The sequence below is a fragment of the Megalobrama amblycephala genome, linkage group LG10, assembly GCF_018812025.1.
Source record: "Megalobrama amblycephala isolate DHTTF-2021 linkage group LG10, ASM1881202v1, whole genome shotgun sequence".
NCBI lineage: Eukaryota > Metazoa > Chordata > Actinopteri > Cypriniformes > Xenocyprididae > Megalobrama > Megalobrama amblycephala.
The window spans coordinates 18,896,877-18,920,013 of record NC_063053.1 but is presented as its reverse complement, the minus strand read 5'-3'; the positions used below and the strand labels follow the sequence as shown (position 1 = coordinate 18,920,013).

Sequence of the window (23,137 nt, the reverse complement as noted above, 5' to 3'; positions counted from 1 at the left end):
AATGGGAAAAATATGCTAGCCTCAGGAAAAAATGCTTTAGTGGAAACATGGCCTAAAGTCATTTATAACATTACAAAATAATTCTATTTAAAATAAATGCTGTTTTTTCTTTGAAGCTTCCAATTCATCAAAGAATTCAGATTTTTTTAAAATTGTGGTTTCCATTAAAATACAGCACAACTTTCAACATTGATAATTATAAGAAAGCAACAAATCGGCATATAATAATGATTTCTGAAGGATCATGTGACACTGAAGACTGGAGTAATGATGCTGAAAATTTAGCTTTGCCATCACAGGAATAAATTACATTTTAAAATATATTTAAATATAATCACACATTTTAAATTGTAAGAATGTATCACAATATTGCTGTTTTAGTGTAGTTTTGGTGAGCATAAGAAAACTCAAAAACTTTAAAAAAAATCTTACAGACCCCAAACCTTTTAGCGTATGTGTAGTGCATAAAATATGGAAGCCTGTATCCACATTAGAGTAAAAAAAAAAAAAAAGAATGTAAAAAGATCTATTTTTGACTTTATTTTTTTATCCCACAATTATCTTTTATATATACATATATATATATATATATATATATATATATATATATATATATATATATATATTTTTTTTTTTTTTTTTTTTTTTTAACTCAAAAAAGCAAGGCAGGGTTTTTTCTATATAGTAAAGAGGCATGAGCAAACATCATCACTGGTGTTTTGAGAAAAACAACAGATACATCATAGATTTGTCCTAAAGTTGTGTGACAACCGCTGTGTTGATAACTTGTAAAATGCAAATTTGTTCCTCATTAAAAAGGTAAGGACCAGCGCCACCTTCAAAGAAGGTAGTGTAAATAAGGCTCTTTGGGAATTTCGGCTGCTTTGGTATCTGTTAGCTGTCTGCCGCCTGATAATCTTAACATTGAGAGCAGATGTTCGTGAAAACCCAGACTATAAATAACATCTTACAAGGCCAACTAAACGCAAACATAAAGTAAATAATTGTTACTATTCAACATTTCTTCTACACTGCAGATTTATCTAATATAATTCTTGTCATTCCACAAAAAGGGTGTATTAACACTCTTAAACTGGTTAGCCAGAACAATCTCTTTAAAAATATTTCAAAAGAATTTCTTTTTACTTTTAAAATCCTTCAAACTGCAACAAAATACAAGGGACCGTGACGCTAGAAGATGAGTTGAGCTGTTCCCTGTTTTTCTCTTTGAAACAAAAAAGGATCTGAATTGGACTGATGCCTGCATTGGCTCCTTTTAAGTGGAAACATCATATTTCTTGGGGCATGAAGGGCTGGGACAAATGTCTTTTACCACTGCCTCATTAATTATCTCATAAAAAGAGACAAAATGCGTTCAATGCGTTAAGATGAATAGGTTCTACTTAATCCATTTAAAAATTATGATTATAAGAGCATATACTTGTGTACATTCCAAAAAAAAGTCTGTAAAAATACGGCACAATGTACTGTTAATATGAAGGCATTGATTTTTCACAGGTTTTATTCATAAATATGCATTGCATTGTGTTTAAGAGATATGTCTGTAAACTTAATAGGATATTATCTTATTGGTTACTTTTCAGTTTTTCTACCAATTTTTTAAATATTATTACAGCATATGGCCCCCTTATAAATGTGATTAATACATTTAGTTGGGTTTGATTTGTAAGTGTTCAAATCAATAATAGCACAAATACAAACTCTTAAATATCATTTAGCATTTTATGTTGCTCTCTAACCTTTTGGCAAATGGATCTGACAATAACTCCCTAACTGTCACAGTGAATGAGTTCAATTAATGAGTTTCAAACAAAAGATTTGAGGTGGGTGTAGTGACGGCTGCACAAGTAGCTTTAGTGCCAACTCAAAAAAAAGGACCATCGGGTTCATGGACCTCAGTTCTTGGACATATGAAGCTTAAGTGGATTTGTGCTTTGAAGGAACAAAGCCAGTGTCAGTCAGTGCTAAATCAAGCCTCCGGGGCTCTTACTGGGTCTTCTGTGGAACTAGCAATTATCCATTAATTACATCCTGAGATATTTGCTAATGGACTCCTCCATTCTGAGGACTTCACTTCAACTGAAAAATCAAGACATAATGTTCAAATGTGCCCGGGCAGTCTTTCTACTCCGGTACAACGAGGAGATGACCTCATCTCTTGTGTAAGCAATTAGTGTTTGGCAGCCAGGAAGAAAAGTAGGGCTGTCCGCTGTGACAAACATACGCAGACCACGGTCAACACTAACCGCACCATTGAATAATAATTACAGTGCTTGCACGACACTGTTAGGGATTTGTTTTAAAACAATACATATTACATTTCTGATTGAAATAATTCAGACCAAAGAACTAAAATGCAGTCTGAAATCAAGCTCTAGACAATTCAAGATCATTTAGATTTTTTCAAAACGTTATACTTTTTTTTTTTTTAAATGTAAATTAATAAAGTTTCAAAATCTAAAGTTTGAAACTTGCTACGTGTTCAAATTTATTCAAAATCTAACAGGGTCATTCCATGTCAACTCAACTAGAGGTCCCAAGCTCAAATTTTTGATTTTGTTAATATGTTTTTTCTGTAGAAAGACAAACATAAATAGTGATGAAAGACAAAATATTCAATGTCACAGATGTATATTTACTGAGGAATCCACTATTTTGTAGAGGGGGGTCAAAATGACAATTTTCAACTGAGATTTGGAGCCAATTTACAGGGGTGTAAAAATGACTTTAGAAAGATGGCAGCATCATTATTTTATTTTTAAACAGAGAGTAGGACTATTAGTAAAATCTATTGACTTTAGCAGTCTTTCTTTCATTATATGCCAACAGTGATAGTTCAAAAATGGCAAAAAACACTTCTCAAGTTTGCATGCCTGTAACTCAAGTAGTATTGAAGTTTTGTTAATATCCTTTTAGATTCTGGTTCTTAACAAACTTTCCTTTTGGTATCTTAATTTTAAAAGCCCTCGATGGTACAATCCCAGAGATATGGACATGTTAATGTGGCTCCATGAGTATATTGGTAAATTGTACACATTTTCAGTGGTCAAAAACCAAATGTGGGTCACTTTGCATACAGCTGTCTTTTAACAAGGAATATCTAAAGAACAAATAATGTTAAAACTAGAAATGTATGTCTTTTTTTCTATCAGTTCAACTGCATAGAACATACCTTTCTGAGTGCCACAAATACTCTTTTTCTAAAGTTGTCATGCCTGTAACTCTAAAAGTATTCAAGATATCTTAAAGGATTAGTCCACTTTTAAACACACTTTTCCTGATAAATTTACTCACCCCCATGTCATCCAAGATGTTCATGTCTTTCTTTCGTCAGTCGAAAAGAAATGAAGGTTTTTGAGGAAAACATTCCAGGATTTTTCTCCTTACAGTGGATTTCAATGGCTACCAACAGATTGAAGGTCAAAATTACAGTTTCAGTGCAGCTTCAAGGGCTTTAAACGATACCAGATGAGTAATAAGGGTCTTATCTAGCGAATCGATTGGTCATTTTCGAAAAAAATACAACCGTTTATGCTTTATAAACAAAATATCGCCTTGAACGTACTTTCCACTTCCATTAAACGATACCAGATGAGTAATAAGGGTCTTATCTAGCGAATCGATCGGTCATTTTCGAAAAAAATACAACCGTTTATGCTTTATAAACAAAATATCGCCTTGAACGTACTTTCCGCTTCCGCATTCTTCATAACGCTTACACTGAATGTCCTATGCCTTCCCTATTCTACTTACGGAACAAACGCGGCGGCAGTTTCGTTTTTTTCCGTAACTTGAATAGGGAAGGCGTAGGACATTCAGCGTAAGCGTTATGAAGAATGCGGAAGCGGAAAGTACGTTCAAGGCGATATTTTGTTTATAAAGCATAAACGGTTGTATTTTTTTCGAAAATGACCGATCGATTCGCTAGATAAGACCCTTATTACTCATCTGGTATCGTTTAAAGCCCTTGAAGCTGCACTGAAACTGTAATTTTGACCTTCAACCTGTTGGTAGCCACTGAAATCCACTGTAAGGAGAATAATCCTGGAATGTTTTCCTCAAAAACCTTCAATTCGTTTCGACTGACGAAAGAAAGACATGAACATCTTGGATGACATGGGGGTGAGTAAATTTATCAGGAAAAGTGTATTTAAAAGTGGACTAATCCTTTAATATCCTTCTAGATTCTCATTTTTAATAAACTTTTCTTTTGGAATCTTCATAATGAAACAACGATTTTACTAACAGACCTACAAATCTCTGTGTAAAATTAAAATTATGATGCTGCCATCTTTCTAAAGTCATTTTTACACCACTGTAATTGGCTCCAAATCTCAGGTGAAAATAGTCATTTTGACCCCCCTCTAAAAAATAGTGTATTACTCAGTAAATATACATTTGTGACATTTCATATTTTGGCTTTCATCACTATTTATGTTTGTCTTTTTTTACAGAAAAAAATATTAACAAAATCAAAAATTTGAGCTGGGGAAGTTTCCGAAATGTGGTTGATTTGACACAGAATGACCAAACAGCAATGACTCCATTGTAATATTTGCAAATTAATGCTCTTTCTTACATCTATTTGCATACTGAATTGTGATTAGACTTCTCTCCCAAAATTATATGCATGCTGAAACAAGATGCATGAAGAGTATCATGAAAATGGCGAATTTTATTTACACAGAAACAAAACATAAAACTACCATTAATTCCTCAATGCTATGAATGCAAATCTATTCTGAACATTTATCCTAATGTAAAATGCAGCTCCATAAAAATAAACTAGGCTATTGTTTGGCACGTCATGCAATCTGGGCACTTAAATTGAATGTCTAAAATCCACTCCATAAAATGTAATAATGTGATGCTATTAGTAATATTAAAGATGACTTACTTTCATTCGAGCCTTGATTTTCATCCCATGATCTGATGTAATCATCCTGACAGAAACAAAGATGTCAAACAGTCAAATGTGCTGCATAGAATGAACTTTAAGCCTTTAGTCAAAAATAATACTTCTATCGCTGTGAATCTATCATTAACCAAACTTAAACGTACAATACTAAGATGTTTTAATAGTGAAAAGCAGTGGAAAAGCACTAATGGAAAAAAGACAGATTGAACTTGAAGAAAAATTCTCAGAGATAAACAAGACAAATAAGGTGAAAGCATGAATGAATTGTCAAACAAAGATGCATAAGCAAATTAGACTGGATAAAAAGTAGGTTACAGCTTTGATGGAGAATAGTAGATTAAGCAATTTAAAAGAGACATCAAACACAAGCAAAGTCATGATACAGCACTACTGACCTCCACTTCCTGGTGAAATGTGAGAAGGATGAAGCAAAGACAAAAGAGAAGGAGACAGTTAGAGGAGAGCGATGCATCTCTGAGGAGCAACTATCAAGAAAAAAGACAGGCTCCGGCTGCTAAAAAACATCTATTTGCTGTGATATTCCATGATATTCCCACGTGTTCTTATAAAAGAGGCAGTTGCTTTAAGATAATTATACACTTGGTGCTCATAACACTTTCAGCACCCTGACTAATAATAATAACAACCTTTTTTGTAAAGTTCACAAGCTTATTAGTGTCATCAACAGTCATTTATCTTTGCAGTTGTAGGTGTAAACAGGAGGTTAAATCGCATATTGATTAAATTTGGCTTTGTCAGCTAAAATGGTGCAATAAATTATTATTTTTCTATAGCAAATGTCAAGTGGCAATACATGCATTTTATCATTCCTGAAGTGTTGACTAAATAGAAGTTTACACAATTTATTTATTTAATAGGTCCACTTTAGAAATTTATATACCAACCACTTTTGTAGGTCCTGATGAAATACACTATGGCTAAATCTATTACTTTAATTAAAATGAAAAACACCTTGAGAAGTATTATTTTACTTTATGTGCTGCTGATATGATATAACCTCGTCAAAACCAATGAAAGTCCAGTGGCTTTAAACTTCTCTGCTGCACTGCCTTGTTTAACTGCAACATCATGTTGATGGACAACCTTGTTATTGACTTCCTGATATCTGCATTATTTAATGCCTGCTACAGACAGTGCAATTTCGGCAGTCCTATAAGATCATTACAAATCACACTGTGCAACATGGATCTAATAAACTTGGGTACGACATGTATGTACTGTACGATGATGACACCTATTAAATCGTAGGCTACGACGAAAGTTAGTAATAAAGAAGAATAAAACGTTATTAAAGGCGCTCTAAGCGATTTGACGCGTTTTTAGGCCCAATTTTTTTTTTTGTCACATACAGCAAACATCTCCTCACTATCTGCTAGCTGCCTGTCCCCTGAACACACTGTAAAAAAACGCGGTCTCTGTAGTCGCCACAAGCTCCGAAAACTGCAATAAAAAAAAACTGGTGCAGCCTGGACCACTTAGCATAATAAACATGCTCCAGCCAATAACCGACAAGCAGCGTCAATACGCAAGCTACTTACATTTTAAATGCGCGTTCATGACTGTTTCAGGAAGCACGGAGGGGAGGGCCAGGAGGAGTAGGAGGGAAGGTCTAGCTAGCCTCTGTTTTGTTTGACAACACTTCGAACGTCAACAGGAAGTTACTCCGCTCAGAATCGCCTTTAAAGCTGCAAGCAGCGATGAAAGGGCCCTCGCACCCGGGGCCACCGCCACCTGGTGGCCTTAGGAAAACAGTGAACAGTGGGCGACATGCATGTAAGCGAGTCAATAGAGGAGAAATATGGCAAAGTCATTTCGACGTGCCACACTTCCTGCTGCCAACAGGTGGCACTTTGACTATAACTGAATATTGCCATGTAGATGTCTTCAGGCCAGGACTATTATCAAACGTCAAGTATAGAGCAGATCGGACATTGTATGCCTGAGTTACAACAACTTCCTGTTTCGTGGCTTTAATCGCATACTTTAGCACTTAGCCAAGTGTTGCATGATTTAATGTGTTTCTAGTATGTTTGGTACTTCTTGGCATATTTAAATGTGTTTCGAGGAGTGAATTACAGTGCAAAGCATACCATTTCCTGTTGCCAGCAGGTTGCGCTATGATTAACTAAATATTTGGCAAATAAATGTCTTCAGGCCAGGACTCTTATCACACATGTGAAGTTTGAGGCAGATCAGACACTGTATGCCTGAGTTACAACAACTTCCTCTTTCATGGCAAAACATTGAACTTTGTCTGGCCGCCACGGACATGCCCTTCAACAAAAACTCTAGATCTTCGCAATTTAACGTCACAAAGGCCTTTAGATTAGACTGACCAAATATGATGTTTATCTGATAAAATCTGTTGGAGGAGTTGGTTAAATACCCCTTCTGGAATTGGCAAAAACTGCAAAAATTTGGCAGAGAAAATTCAAAATATCTCACTTCCTGTTGGGTTTTCAGATTTTGCACCCAGGGGCTTTTTTGTAGGTATTGTGCTGTTACATGTGTGTACCGAATTTCATACATGTACGTGAAATGTATTGTGCAAGGCGCTTAATTGAAATTTTGTAGGTGGCGCTATCGAGCCAAAAATAAATAGTATTTACTTTTCCTACTATGGTAGTAAATGGGGGTGAGATCTGTTTGGTTACTGACTTTCTTCCAAATATCTTCCTTTTGAACAAAGAAACTCATACAGGTTTGGAACTACTCGAGGGTGAGTAAATCATGACAGAATTTTCATTTTGGGTGAACTATCCCTTTAAGTTTTAGCACCATGACACATTGATCAATACGCCATTTCATGTTGCACTTTTATAGGCTATTCAGTAGATGTAGGTCGTAGCAGCAAACACACTGTGCGATGATCATGCTAAATTTTTGACACTGTCAGAAAATTATACCGGGCAATCTTTGGTCGCAAGACCATGACAATGGCCGTCACTTCACGACTGGTCATCTTTCATCTGGGACAGCCCAAAATCGTACAATGTGTACCAGGCATTAGTCTGTATTTGCTGTCTTGGCAAAAGAAATACTGTGTGGTGTACTGAGACATAAGATGTCCTTAATAAATAAACATATAATGAACAGAGTGGTGAAACCTCTTGAATATATTTTTTGTCTTTAGTTTAAGCAAATTGAAGGAACCACCCATTCAAACACAACTCTAAATTCTTTAGATGTGTACTTTTGAGAGAAGAGAGTTGTACACTCAGTGAGCGTGAAGTATGTGGAAAATACTGTGTCACATCAATGTGTTCCCCCTCGCTGAAAAGATGCAAGGATGAGTCAGAGCAGAGAAATATTGCCATGGCTAACAGAAATATTGCCACAACATATCATCATCATCTAATTTTATATGACCATCATCACAATACATCACCATTATCAAGATTCCTTAAAAGCATCAAAAAATAGAGAATTTCTCTAGCTTAATAGAGCATGCCACTTTTTCAGAGCCCTTGGTTCCAAAAGTATTTTTCTTCCCATAGGGAATTAAAAAAAAAAAAAAAGGTTTTTGTTTAAGAGTGCCATGAACCAAATCAACCAGTTGCAAACTTTATTTAACGCAAAAAAAGTATTTAAAAATCAGACAAAGGTAAAAGACTGTGCTTAAAGTCCCCCACACTGTAAAAAAATGACCGTTATGTAGCCTACATTAGGGTTTTATGTTACATCTAATGTTGTTAAATTAATGTTTATTGCATTTTCAAAATGTCATGTGTGTTACCATAATGGTGTTTAGTGTTTGTGTGAATGACACTGTGTTCACCTTCTATATTAGTGTTGTCCTTCTCAGCTTGTGGAAAGCTTGATGAGCTTTGATTCATCATGTGACTCTCATCACCACTGTGTTTGGTGGTTGTCAGTGTATTACAAAGGTACAAAACAGATGTTAGTACTTCAATAGGTTGGTAAATTAACATTATATTAGTTAATGAAATATGTTTTTTTTTTACCATAAATTTAATGGATTTTTTTTTACAGTGTCAAAGTCCCTTTAAGACAAATCATTTCACTCGGCGGCCATCTTTAAAACACCTCTCGTGCATCCTGCAGCTCCTATCTCTTTGAATGGGGAAACATCAAATTCTCCAAAGCTGTTTGCCAAGCTTTCGATTAAATTTCATATTTGAAATCACCAATGAAATCCGACAACAACCGTCTCATAATTTTTTTTTCCAAACGCTCGAATCATGACAAAAATACTGTATTTTTTAGACTGGATCAAGCTAATGCGCATGTGCATACCTAAATGCGCGTCTCTTGTGCCTCAGTCATTTCGGATGCACGCGTCTAACTGTTTCTATAGAAACCAGTGCTTCTAATGGCCACTGCAGTGACGCGATGACTTTACCAGTCGGCGATTGGCTCTTATTTTGAAGGCGGGACTTATTCCGCCATATTGCGCGTTACACTTTCTCCCATTCAAAACAATACAAGTGACACGTCTTGTGTTATTCTATAGTCTTTGACAGTGTGTAAAATAAACAGTTATGAACCGTAATTATTACAATATAAACCTTTAAATTATACGGTTTTGAACTGTAAAATAGACAGTAAACTGAGGCCGTGTGTCCACCAAAGCATTTTTAGCCAGCTGAAAATGCGAGGCGCTTTGCTTAAAGGCCAATTCACACCGCCCCGACAACAGCCAACAAACGCCAACAAACTCGTCTGTTGGAGTTTGTTGGATCGGTGTGATACCCCTGTTGGCGTCTGTTGGCGTTTGTTGGCGTTGGTCGGAGTCGGTTTTCACCCGACTGAACATGTTTAATCGGCGTTTGTCGGGTTGTGGAATGTCTGCGCGGTGTGAACAGTTTTCCAACAGACGGCAACAAACTCTGACGTAATCTGACCTGTTCACGAACCGTTGCCATGATGATGAGGGAAGTCCCCTGCAAAGACAGCTATTTGATCGCGCCCGCGCCTCACGCACACACAACAAAGCACTGGAAACGTGACATCGCAGCTTGTTCGTAATAAAAAGTAAAATACAGTTAAAATATATATATATATATATATATATATATATATATATATATATATATATATATATATACACAAAAGGTACAATAGTCCATAGTGCAATCCGTGCCATTCAGCAAGAGCAGCTGCTCCACTTCACCGAAAGAGAGAGGTAATGTTATAACCACCATGAGAGCAACGCAGGTTTAACGTTACCTTCAATTTCGTTTTTTAACTTGTTTAGCGACATGGTTGTATATGCTTATGGGTCTCGTTAATAAAAAGGGTCGCGCTAAAAAACAGTTTAAAAACCGGTAACGTTATACCAACCGCAGCGCAATAGGTTAAGATCAGATCGATGGCTACAGCGCATCAGATTTCAGGTTAGTATTTTGTTTTGCCTCAATACTTTAATACAATGAAAATATATATGATACTATATTATTAATATAGTAAACTAACCTGACAATTTTGTTAACATGGTTACTTGTGTAGTTGTGGAATTTTCCCAGTCAGACGTCACTCGTTGGTCGGTGTTTGTTGGGGCGGTGTGAAGATGACAGTTTTTTCTCATAGAATTCTAAATCCAACGGCCAACTTGTTCGTTGGCGTTTGTTGGTGTTTGTTGGCGTTTGTCGGTGCGGTGTGAATTGGCCTATAAAACCCCTATCTGTGATCGCTTGAGAGCGCTTCTGCAGTGCAGCGTTTTTTTTTTCAGTTGAGACGCTTTGTTGCTATGATACAGAATATCCGCAGCACTGTTACTTATTACTGATTTTGCAGGTAGGCTAATTTGTTTCAGACTAAAAATGTCGACACAATGTGGAATTACTTGCTATGTTCGGAGACCAGCAATATTAATTTCTCATCAATTTTGTTCCGTTCTCTGTTGATGTTGTTGTACAGCAAGAATGTTGTGACAGTTGGCCGGTGTAGTATTTGTCCCGCCCCTCCTTCACTCTGATTGGACGACTGGCTAAAAAGTGACAGTGATGAGCGCAGCATTTTACTCAAAGTTGAACATTCTTCAACTCGAGGCGACCAGTAAAAAACGCCGGACTCTCAGCTCTTGAGCGTGAAAAAGACGCCTCATTACGCTCCTGGCATTTAAAAAACATGGCGTTCCCATTGAAAACAATTGAAAAAGTACGCTAGCAGCTGGAAAAAATGCTTTGGTGGACATACGGCCTAAGTGCTGTCCCGTAAAACCTAAAACGGTGGTACCGTATTTTTTACGATAAAGTTCTGGCAACCACAGTTTTTACCGTAAATTTTACGGGGATATTAAGTCAAGCCCCATTCACACCGCCAGCGACACGCAGCGACAAAGCGACAGGATCCCATTCATTTTAATGGAGCGCTGGCAACTTCCGGTGACAAGAGCGTCAGTGACCGTTGGCAACAGAATGCAGGCCTGTCAAGCGACGGGAGACATGCGACAAAAGTTCAGAATTTAAACTTTTGCAAATGAGGAGCGATTTCGTGAGCGACAACCAATAGGAGTGAAGGCTCTCTGGAGCATCTTCAGTGCAGGCAAGACAGACAGGACATAGTTCTGGAGTGATTTCACTGTTTTATATGATTTGACTGTACATACATGGATATAATAAAATGATGCGTGGAAAAGAAACTGTCGGCAGTCTTGTTTGTTTGATTCATACATTTTGTGTTGTTAATTATATGATGCTGTGAGCAGTTTAGCACTGCTACAGTTCATATTACAGTTTCCCCTGCATTGTGTTGATTATTAGGGACAAGAAAATTGATTATTTGTCAAATTCGAATGACATTTTAGTATTTTTTGACAGTATGAGTGAGTTTAATTTGTTGATAGATCGATCGTTAATCTAGTTAATGATTTAATGCACTGAGCTCTGCAGTCACAACACTCTACAACAGCAGAATGTTACTTTTAATTATTATAAACCTAATTCCTTGTCAAATTAGAATGATTTCTTAGCTTTATATATCATTTGTGATTGCATTTTCTATAAATAGGATCAGGCATGCAGTCTACCAAGGATATTAGAGTGACAGCACTAGGAACGCCCACAAGCGACTACACAGTACAGAGACTAGCGACATGCAGCCAAAAAGTTGCTGGCGGTGTGAACAGGGCCTCATCTTTGATCACCAAAATCTTAATGCCTTAAAATAGCTTTAATGTATCTCTACACTCTTTGCCTCATTTAATATACACGGATCTATTAATATGCTAATTAGCCCCACCTCCACTCACTCGCACGAGCTCAGACGAGATCCATTCGGTCAACTTAATGAGGTAAACACTGCACAATGGTATCGCTTTTTACAATGCCGGACACAAATAACAGTAATTAATATGCTTAGCATTTGCTTGACTACATTATCAAACAGCTAATAATGTGTTATTAATGTTACCATGTTCACATTCATGAGTCAGACAGCTGCTTTCTAACAATCAGTATCCTTAGAAATGCTTTGAACAACTTAGAACGTCAGTGGAGAAAGGCATATAGTTCATCATAACATCGTAATATGCATCATTCAAATCTACCCGATTTTTCGTATCAACAGAAAAATATATAGACCTTATGTAGCCCCACCCCTTTTCAGCGCTGCGCTCGTTGTCTTTTGACTTCCGGTTTGTATTTCCACAGCGATCTTACATTTATGAATGAACTGCTCGTTTTAAAATCCTCCGGGTCTATTGACATTTGTTAAGACATCTGCTTTAAATATAACAATGCTCATGATAACTTTCATTAACTCTACAACAAGTAAATCCACTTAACCAACTAATTATTCTTTGACAACGATGCCATAGAAATGTACAGAGCTACCGCAAAGCGGAAGTTCAAAGACAATTTTATAAAGATGGCGGCGCGCTTGTTTCTCTGGTAAATAAGGTCTATAGCCTAGACATAACCTTCTATTAAAGCTCCTGTGCGCGGTCAGTTAATGCCCGACGGCACGTTGAAACAACTGGTTACAAGGTAGTTTGTGACGTCAGAAACACCAGCGATTTCAAACCGCGGGTTTGAGACTGTCTTTGGTTTACTGCAGTTTTAAAGAGAAAATACTCAGCAATGGTGTTGACTTATGAATTTGCACATTGTTTGTCTTAAAGCATGTTAAAAATACCAGATAGACATATGAACAACATTAAAAACTTGATTTTCACCACGGGGGTCTTTAACAAATCAATGAGGGAAAGAACTACAATCCCATTAAGTATTGCGAAAGACACAACTGATTAAAAACGATGGATAAATCTAAAAAGATCGAAAATGTTTATTATATAATTACACAGAAACAATGTACTGTATTTTAAGTTTATTGCAAAATATGCATACAAATATTTAAGTGGTTTGAGAGACAAGGGAAACTGTCATTTGCAGTGCTTTATGGGAGTGGCTGGGCGATGGATATTGATGGATATTTCTCGGCAGAATCATGGGTATTGTAGTTTTTCATCAGGAATTCCACTTTTCGAATGTGATTATTTTAAAAATAAGTTGAATTAATGAGGACTGATGGCTTCAACAAGGGGGAAAGTATAGAGAGGGGGAAATTACATACTTTTTTTTAACAAAGGATATATTAATATTATGAATCATCATACTAACAGCTCAAACGTCATCCAAAATATGACCACATGAGGATGCAGAAACCCAACAATTTGTTGTCTTTGAGAGCATAAAGACATTTTAGAGTCAACTTAAGCACTTAAGACAATCTAGGAAGCAGTCATCCTCAGATGAGCCTCTCCTATATCTGAAGTGAGCTCGTCTTTGGCCTGCCCTGAGTGAAGGCTGCCAGAACTATCCCCTAGAGGACATTGGTCTCATCAAAAACACCAAAGAACGCATCAACCCCTCCTGTGTTGACTGACAGCTCTTTTATCCCTCATATGTCTGCAATGTAATCGGGCATGTCTGAACATGCACTCTGTAAATTCAGCTTCGATTTGGAGGCCCTGATAACACCTGTGTATGTTTATATGACATACAAGCATTTGACTGGCACTTGAGAAGAAGATGAAACGTGTGTGTGTGCGTGTGTTCAAGCAGCAGTTGGCGGGTGAACTGGATCTGTCTTTTTCACTCATAGTTGACAGTTACATCACAATGCAGAGAGAAAATGCAGGAACATACCACTGTGCTCCTCTGTTGCTGCTGCTACAAAAACATCTGCGACAGTGACACAGCACAAAGTCATCAGGGAACATGAATCGTACTTAACACATATTTACCTTTCAATTCATAGTTTTCACATGATGTCACAACCTTATAGGATCACCCACCTGGAAGGCAAAACAAGGCTTTCCTTCACTGTCCAACTGTTACTTTTACCAGGGTTGTACTAAGTACTAATAAAGTGATGTTAAAAGACCAAATTCAGTATACACCTTATTGATAATGAATATGATGTACATGAATTTTAAGCGTTTTCCAACAGCAAACCATTATAAAGAAAATGCTTAATTTATTAAAACAATGATATTGGAGGACCAAATTCAGTATACACCTCATTATAAAACATGCCATGCACAGGTAAGTAGATGAACCCAGAATTGGAATGCAACAGTTTCAAGTTAAGCGTACAACCACAGAAACCATAAACCCCTTTACATGCAATTTAGTGCGTTATGTTCATGTTATGGGCTTATCTGATTGCCTATACTCTATATATAATATGCATCATCAATAAGTTTGCTGAATTTGATGTTTTAATAACTATGTGTAACATTAAAGGTGCTAAAGAGGATCTTTTCGTCGACTGAGAAACCAAAGACTGTTACTGAATTTTTGAAATGAGCGCATGCGTAAGAACAACCCCCCTCCTTCGAAGGAACGCCTCCCAAAACTCGTAAACACTCGTATTGGAACACGAGTGTTTACCACCGGCATTCGCTGTGTTGTGTTAGTGGATTCATTATGTCGGACTCACCGCAGGTAACTCATAATCTGCAGTTGTTACTCCTGTCTCCTGACAAAAACATTGCATGCGGCGCGTGTGGAAAGTTACTGGCGCGCGCAGCCACGCTCGTCTCTCACAAGGAACGTCATGGCAGTGATTGACAAGCCAGAGGGCCAATCCGCGCACGTCTCTCACAAGGAACGTTGCGGCAGTGATTGACAAGCCAGAGGGCCAATCGTTTACGCGATGATCGCGTAAACGATTGGCTGATGTTTTTAAGGCCTTACCTCGTGCACAGATGATGTATATTAATATTATTCCTTTCAGTGCACCTAATAAATAGTCTTTTATCAGTTAGTAAAGACAGTTTCAAGTAATATTGCAAAAATGTATAAAACAAAACATCCTCTTTAGCACCTTTAAGCTATGTTAAGCATTTTTCACGTTATGAATGTTGTCGCTCTGTTTCAGCGGCGCAATATACAAAATGATCCATGTATAGTTTGTTCACATATCTTGTTTTGAGGGGTGAGTTAAATATTCATGCCATGAAACAGATGGAAAATTGACAAGCCTGTGCTGCATTTCTCTGGATATTTTGCAATCCAGGTCTCCACGCCAGTCATGTGACTGAAAACTAATTGCCATAATGAAGCCAGGGACTTCAAATAGTCACTAATGATATAAAAGCTATATTTTAAAAACAATGATGTATTCACCTTATTCTAAATATAATTTGCGTAATTTGATTCTGTCAAGGCTTCCGGTCTCATCCGCTTCCAGTTATTTTAGAAGTACAAAAACTGTCCATTATGCTGCTTGATATTGCAAACAGTTTTAATTTATTACCATAAAATAAACATGTTTGTAGCACAAATTATTTTACCATTTACTGCATTTTGTTATTCTTGCCGTTATTTACTATATCAAATTGGAAATACCCACACATTCGAAGAAAAAATTACAGACTTGGAGCCTGTCCACACGGAGACGGGTTTAGCTGTATACGCAAAAATTTTGTATCGTATAGGCATTTTGTCCAGATGGATCAGGCATTTTGGGAGCCTGAAACGAACTATTTTTTGAAACCGGGTCCCAGAGTGGATAAATCTGAAAACGACACCCTTGCGTTTTCGTGTGTACAGCCAAACCGTATATTTTGTTAAATGATGATGTCATCACCCCACGTCTCGACCCTAGTCAGACACCTCTATAGCAATAACAACACCAACAGCGGACTACATGCTTGTGTTTGTGCCGCAGAACCTACCAAGCCTATTAGCTTTATTAAAGTAAAGCTTTATTTCTAAACTTTACTAAAGATTGTATACAGCGCGCAAGGTTTATGCGCATGCTCCAAGTCTTATTCTCCATTTTTAGTGTATCTCTGTGGCAGAATTATTGCCTGGCAAGGCCAGACTGATATATCTTCTACAAGATATATCAGTCTGGTCAGTCCGCCCTCCGTCGCGATTCGAGTCAACTCCAAACCGTACCGTGCAACCATTCGTTTATTTCAGTGACGCAAACAGCGTCACTCTAGTGCGGTGAAAGTCCCTTCAATATCAACAAAGATTGCGCATGGGAGACCTGAGAGTTTGTTCTATTCATCCGTGAATTCAGTTTTAAATGACCAAAAACACATTAATTATTTACTTTTCGCTGTTGACTCTCTTGATGCTTTGCTAACGTCATATCCGCCCTTCTTTGATTGGTTTACTTCGCTTCCTGTTTGCTCGGATTTGCTCCGCCCTAGAAATTGACTTGATTCCGCTGGTACAGTGGTGAGGCTGGATTTTCCAGGCAAGCAGAATTACAGCGCCACATACTGGTCTGGCATGTATACTACATCGTTTTGAGTTGGTTTCTGTGGTTTCGTGTGTATGCAGATATTTCTTGAGACGAGGAAAAAAAAAGATTGGATAGGGAAAGCTCTGGCTTCGTGTGGATGTGGCCTTGGTGACCAGTCTCCATGTGATTCAGGTGTGCCTCGTCACACGCCGCCAGCCCTAGTTGTTACTGTGCCCCTACTCTGTCATGCCCACTCCTGTCGGGAACTCTCTCTGACAGGGAAGAGAAGTATTTTTGTTTTGTTTTTGCACACAAAAAGTATTCTTGTCACTTCATAACATTAAGGTTGAACTACTGTAGTCACATGGGCTATTTTAACAATGTCTTTACTACCTTTTTGGGCCTTGAAAGTGGTAATAACGTCACAGTCCATCAGAGATCAGAAAGCTCTCGGATTACATCAAAAATATCTTAATTTGTGTTCCGAAGATGAATGACGGTCTTACGGGTTTGGAACGACATGAGGGTGAGTAATTAATGATAGAATTGTCATTTTTGGGTGAACTAACCCTTTAAGGTCGCTGCTGAGAACGGAGATGAAGATTGCAAATAAAGGCTAGAATTTGGGTCTGTTTCTCACAATCGTATAGATTCTAAAGATTTAAATTACAGCGCATGAATAAAATTGATTACTTTTGTCAATCTAATGTCACTTCTAATGGTCTAATGTCAGTCATAGCATAGGACTATCCTGAGAAAATGCCTTTTGTGTCCCATGGCAAACAGAATAAATATTACATGATGTAATAAGTTAGAAGTTCTGCACTCAATGAGCTGAAGCACTACTGAACAAAAATCTTCATCAAGCGACTGAAAAGTCATTCTACTATATTTCATTTTAGGAGCCAGCCCTTGTCACTATTTTGCCTGGCACCCTGCTTTCAGCGTGTGACCTCCCACCTTGTTGTCTCTTTAATTTCATGTCATGATTTGTAACCTTGAGGGGATTAAAGTTTGGCTGTCTCTATTTTGCCTTTTCTCTTTTCACACATACTAGAGATTTGCTTTGACAAGTTTTGCATGCTCAAAATTACTCCTTCTTGGAGGCGCACAGAGAAGCAGCCTTCCATAATTGATTAAAGCCGGATGGACCCTGGTGGAAATGACCTCACAATGGCCTCACACCCACACATTTATAACTTTGCAGTGTTGCTGGCAATCACGCAGGCTCCTTACAGTTCATAAACACCCCAGGCAGTGCATGAAGCTGAGGGCCCACACATCCATTCTCCCTTTGACTCTGAATCTAATCGGTCATGTTCCACAAGCAAAAAAATCAAGAGAAAAACAGATACTGTATTATATCGGAACCTTCCAAACTATGTTTTCACTGTCACACCACGGCTATAGCTGACAGGCAAGCACAAGCCTCCCACTTGATTTATGCATAGGGCCTTTTCCGACTGGGCTTTTCAGATTAACCGCACACGGGAACATCAAAAGCTTCGCTAACAGCCCCCACTCCCTCTACTGTGAACATATCCTTGCTCTCCACATACAGAAAAAACTCTGGCCTGTCACTCTGTAAGGGTTTTTGTAGAGTCAAGAGTGGCAGGCAGCTCCTCAAGGACAGAACTCCAAAGACAGTGCTGACTTCTTAGAGAGAATGCCCTAAGAGTATTTGTCACTGACTCATGCCTTTAAGTGAAAACGTATAACTGAGGGTGAATGCTTTGTGGTGACTTTTGCCGTTTTCTTTATTGAGACACAATAAGAGGTTACTGCATGCACTTTGATGCATGAGACATGTAACGATCTGAGATTGCTTGACTTCTTGACGCCTGACTCATTGTAAACAGATGAAGTGATCCATCTAGCACAAATGCCCAGCAGATACACAACACTGTAATACTCTATAATGGACAACACACAGATGGACAATGAGATCACATTATAAATTTGAACAATTTCAGCAACTTACACATAACTTTTCCTGATAAATCACAGTTTGCCAACGTGTGCCCCAAGTTGGAACGAAATGAAGTGCTCAAGTATTATACAACAGTTCAACAGGCAAGAAGATAATATTGATTAAAGTGATTAGCTGCTGTACTTAAGTATCTTTTTGGCTGCTTTGTAGTTTGATTGAGTATCAAAGATACTAGCAACTTTTACTCTCTACTTGACTACATTTTTAAATAAGTATATGTATGCTTTACTCCAATACATTTGTAATGAGTAATGCAATTATTCAATTCTAATCAAACTAATTCGATTTTAGAAAATAAATAAAGAACTGGTGCATCTTTTAGACTACATTCAGTACAAGTAAAATACTTAAGTACTGTTAAAATCAGATACTCTAAGACTTTTAATCAAGTGATATTGGAATTGGTGACTTGTAGCTTGTAACTGAGTCATTTTCGATGTAAGGTATCTCTATTTTTACTTAAGTATGGCTTTCAGGCACTCTTTACACTGGTAGAGTAAAGACACATTAAGAACGGTAGCTATAAAGATAACTACACTGATAACTATAGTTCATTCCAACTCATGATAAGATTCTGTTTATTATATGCGCACTCTTCAGTTTTGTTGTCTGATGCTTTAAATGCTCAAGCTCCATAAAGTTGGGGGATTCTGATTAGATTGATTATTAAAAATGTATAGTTATCCTTGGTGTGAACAGGCCTTAATTTAGACAAAATTCCAAATGAAATTTTAATTAATTTTTTTAACTGCCTATTTTGGGGCATCATTAACTATGCCCCGATTCAGCGTGAGGCCCCTTTAAATTGCGCGCTCCCTGCCCCCGAGCACTCGACTATAATACAATGCATTTACAAAGTTCACACAGCTAATATAACCCTCAAATGGACATTTACAAGATGTTCGTCATGCATACTTCATGCAATCGTCGGATCATGTGAGTATAGTATTTATTTGGATGTTTACATTTGATTCTGAATGAGTTTGATGGTGCTAACGTTGGCTAAAGCTAACATTACACACTGTTGGAGAGATTTATAAAGAATGAAGTTGTGTTTGTGCATTATACAGACTGCAAGTGTTTAAAAATGAAAATAGCGACGGCTGTCTTGTCTCCGCGAATACAGTAAGAAACGATGGTAACTTTAAACACATTTAACAGTGCATTAGCAACATGCTAACGAAACATTTAGAAAGACAATTTAAAAATATCACTAAAAATATCATGATATCATGGATCATGTCAGTTATTATCACTCCATCTGCCATTTTTCGCTGTTTTCCTTGCTTGCTTACCTAGTCTGATGATTCAGCTGTGCACAGATCCAGACGTTAATACTGGCTGCCCTTGTGTAATGTCTTGAACATGAGCTGGCATATGCAAATATTGGGGGCGTACATATTAATGATCCCGACTGTTACGTAACAGTCTGTGTTATGTTGAGATTCGCCTGTTTTTCGGAGGTCTTTTAAACAAATGAGATTTACATAAGAAGGAGGAAGCAATGGAGTTTGAAACTCAATGTATGTCTTTTCCATGTACTGAACTCTTGTTATTCAACTATGCCAAGGTAAATTCAATTTTTGAATCTAGGGCACCTTTAATTCCAGAATGAATCAGTGTGTTTGAACGAATTGGTTGAGTGAATGATTCATTGACTTAATGAGGACAGTGCCCTACTTTGTTCCTGTATTTTTGAACAAATCAATTGAGCGCATGAACTTATCCACCTTATTTTTTAAAGTCAGAGCCATTTGTAACCTGAATATGCAAGACTTCCGGTGTCATCCGCTTCTAATTATTTTTAGCTGTACAAAACAGCTTTTTATGCTCCTTGATATTACAAACTGTTATAATTATAAACGCACTGGTTTGTAGCATAAATAGTGTTACCATTTACTTCACTTTGTTGTTATTTTAGTTATTAACCTATAATTAGCTAATGAATCAAAAGTCTTGCACATTCACAGAAAATAGCTAACTTCGCTTTGTAAAATAAGGTGGATAGACTCACTCATAAGATGTTGGTCTGTATTCGTACTTTTGTAACAGCACTCAGAAAATCAAGGACTGGATTTAGCTGTTGTATATATTAAATAAATTTTTTTTAATAGTTTGGGGCAGAACTATGGTAGTCAGACTGATGGCAGATGGGCAATGCTGGCAGAGCAGAAATTATATAAAACACATTAAGTGAAAATTTAGACATTTCTCAATGCAAATTAGAGTGTCAAATTATCTCAAACGCGCCCAGAAAAATTCCTTCAGTCAGTAATGTTCAATCTTCTGGCTTCTTCAGCGTCAATAACACTCCCACCGATTCTAAGGAACCAACTGACAGCTCTGAAAGTGAGAGAGAACAATACAGCACAGGCAAGTGATGCCTTTAAATGAGCAAATCTGACACTAGAAGCAGTCAATAAGGCTTCCTCTGCTTGTGAATGGAAGAAATGAAGGACTCAAATGCTGGGGGTTATAAGGGGGATACAAGCTTGACAGTTCATATTACCTCCATAAATTTACGGAGCGCTTTAGGCTTAATCCTGCCTTATTACCACTGGAGCAAAGTCACTTAAATTGGACATTAAAAAAAAGAAAGAAAAAAAAAAGAAAGCATGTCTTATTTTAAGCACATTTCAAATAAATGCCACCTTAATTAAGGATGAGCAGTCGTGGGGGGCAAGAATAACACTGTCATGGTTGTATTTGTAATTGGATGCCCAGAACAAGAGGCTTTTTATTTGGCAGTTTTGGTAGGTCAGCTTGATCTTCAGAGAACACAGTGTTTGGTACCCAAACTCCCAGGGGCTGCAGGAAACAGCCAAGAGAGTGACAGAAATGTAAGGTAGCATTTGTTCCTTTCCACATATTGGAAGGAAAAAGACTTGTTAAAAGAGCTGTAAGTCCCATTTCATGTCTCAAAATGGACCAAAGCCTCCAAAAATTAGCCTGGGTATGCCACTCACCGCACCTGCACTCTCCAGATAAAAAGTCCAATTCAGCAAGGTCCAGACCCCAGGAGCAGAATGATGAAAGGCCATTTTCTCTCCACTCAATTAAAGCCCACCTACACTCCTGGTCTATAGCCAAGACATGCTGCTGCAATGCCCTCACTCGCTTTTGTCAACAGCCGTCTTACCGCACTCAATTTCCCTTGCCCTGCAGGTCCGTGACCTCCTCCTCGGACAATCCAGACTGTTGAGATTCTCAATTCAGGCTGAGAGTGACAAACAGATGTGCATAAACATGCATCAACTGAGTTCCAAAAAAAGCATAATGTTTTGCATTTGAGTGCACTGAATGCTGATTTATTATGGCTGAGATCTTAATGGGGTATTTGGGTGTATCATCTTAAACTGCATTATCCGTAATTATGGACCATATGCTATGCGGCTCTGGCAGTTGCGAGGACATTCCCACCTCTATGAGGAATCTTGATGGACCAGAGCCGTTACGGGCCAGCGCTGAGGTTCTCTGCAGATGCACATCTATTCGGCTTGTCAGCTCACTTGTCAGCCAAATATCGATGCATTTGCATACTGCCAGGTTATTTTAAACTACGTTCATCAGTGACAAATACAAACTTGCTTAGCTGTGCCAAACGAAGCCTTCGACAGAGCTCTGGCCAAAAAAGAGACTAATGCATTTAACATTTAAGCCACAAAAAAATCACAAATTAAGAAAATGACACATCCAAAGCAATCACGATGAACAGGCTTCCTCCACCCACCCTGAATGTGCACTTTAAATGAAATGACAACGAATGGTTAAATGGAAAACCATTTTCAGTGTAGGCTCGAAACATTTTTTCCTCATTAAAAATGTAGTGGTGGAATAACAGGTGCAAGCCGACACAGCGTTCTGGAATGAGGTTAAGAGCTGATTTTTAATGAGCTTCCTCTACATTGTGGGTGGGGGGTGGGGGGTTCACTCCTGATTTCTCTCTATAAAAGTATAAGGTATAGGATGTGTGGGGTGCAATCAGCCATTTACGCTCAGCAACTCTAATAGTGTTTACAGATAATGAATGTGAACATATCACTTCACAAGATGTTTATTAGGGGAAAAAAAGTCTAGCAAGCAAATGTGCACTGAATTGATCCGTTACATCATTTTTTTACTCCCTTGAATTATTTTTTATCATATCTCGTTTATATGTAGACCATAATGTTGGGAAAATCTGATATATAGCTCACTTCAAAATTAATGTTGCAAAGGCAATGGTGAATATAATTGTGTCCAATGGGGATTTGTCATTTTTAACGGCTCAGTCTATTACATTCTTGCAGTATATTTGGTCTTAAATATCGAGCATGAAATAAGATTTAATTTTCCACTTGTACGGAAATAGATAAGAGAGTATGACAAAAGTGGTACTGATTCTAGTCTATATCAGCAGTTAGAATTGATCAGATTGTAATGTAATCTTATCTAATGCAGTCACTGTTATTTTTGAAAAAAAATCTTTTAAATGTGAATAACTCAATGTGAATTGAAATTGAAGTATTATACTTTGGAAG

At 37.6% G+C, this 23,137-nt stretch overlaps 1 protein-coding gene across 2 annotated transcripts in view; it reads right to left on the bottom strand.

Moving 5' to 3' along the window:
* Positions 1–23,137, bottom strand: part of spock2 (SPARC (osteonectin), cwcv and kazal like domains proteoglycan 2) — a 54,864-nt gene that overhangs the window by 27,170 nt on the left and 4,557 nt on the right. Inside the window, exons 2-3 of one of the 2 annotated variants that reach the window (XM_048205188.1) lie at positions 5,335–5,343; positions 4,919–4,964 (exon numbers count right to left, since the gene is read on the bottom strand). In XM_048205188.1, the coding sequence (XP_048061145.1) occupies positions 4,919–4,964; positions 5,335–5,343 (55 nt within the window). The remainder of the gene's footprint in view (positions 1–4,918; positions 4,965–5,334; positions 5,344–23,137) is intronic. The other variant, XM_048205189.1, reaches the window with a different exon arrangement.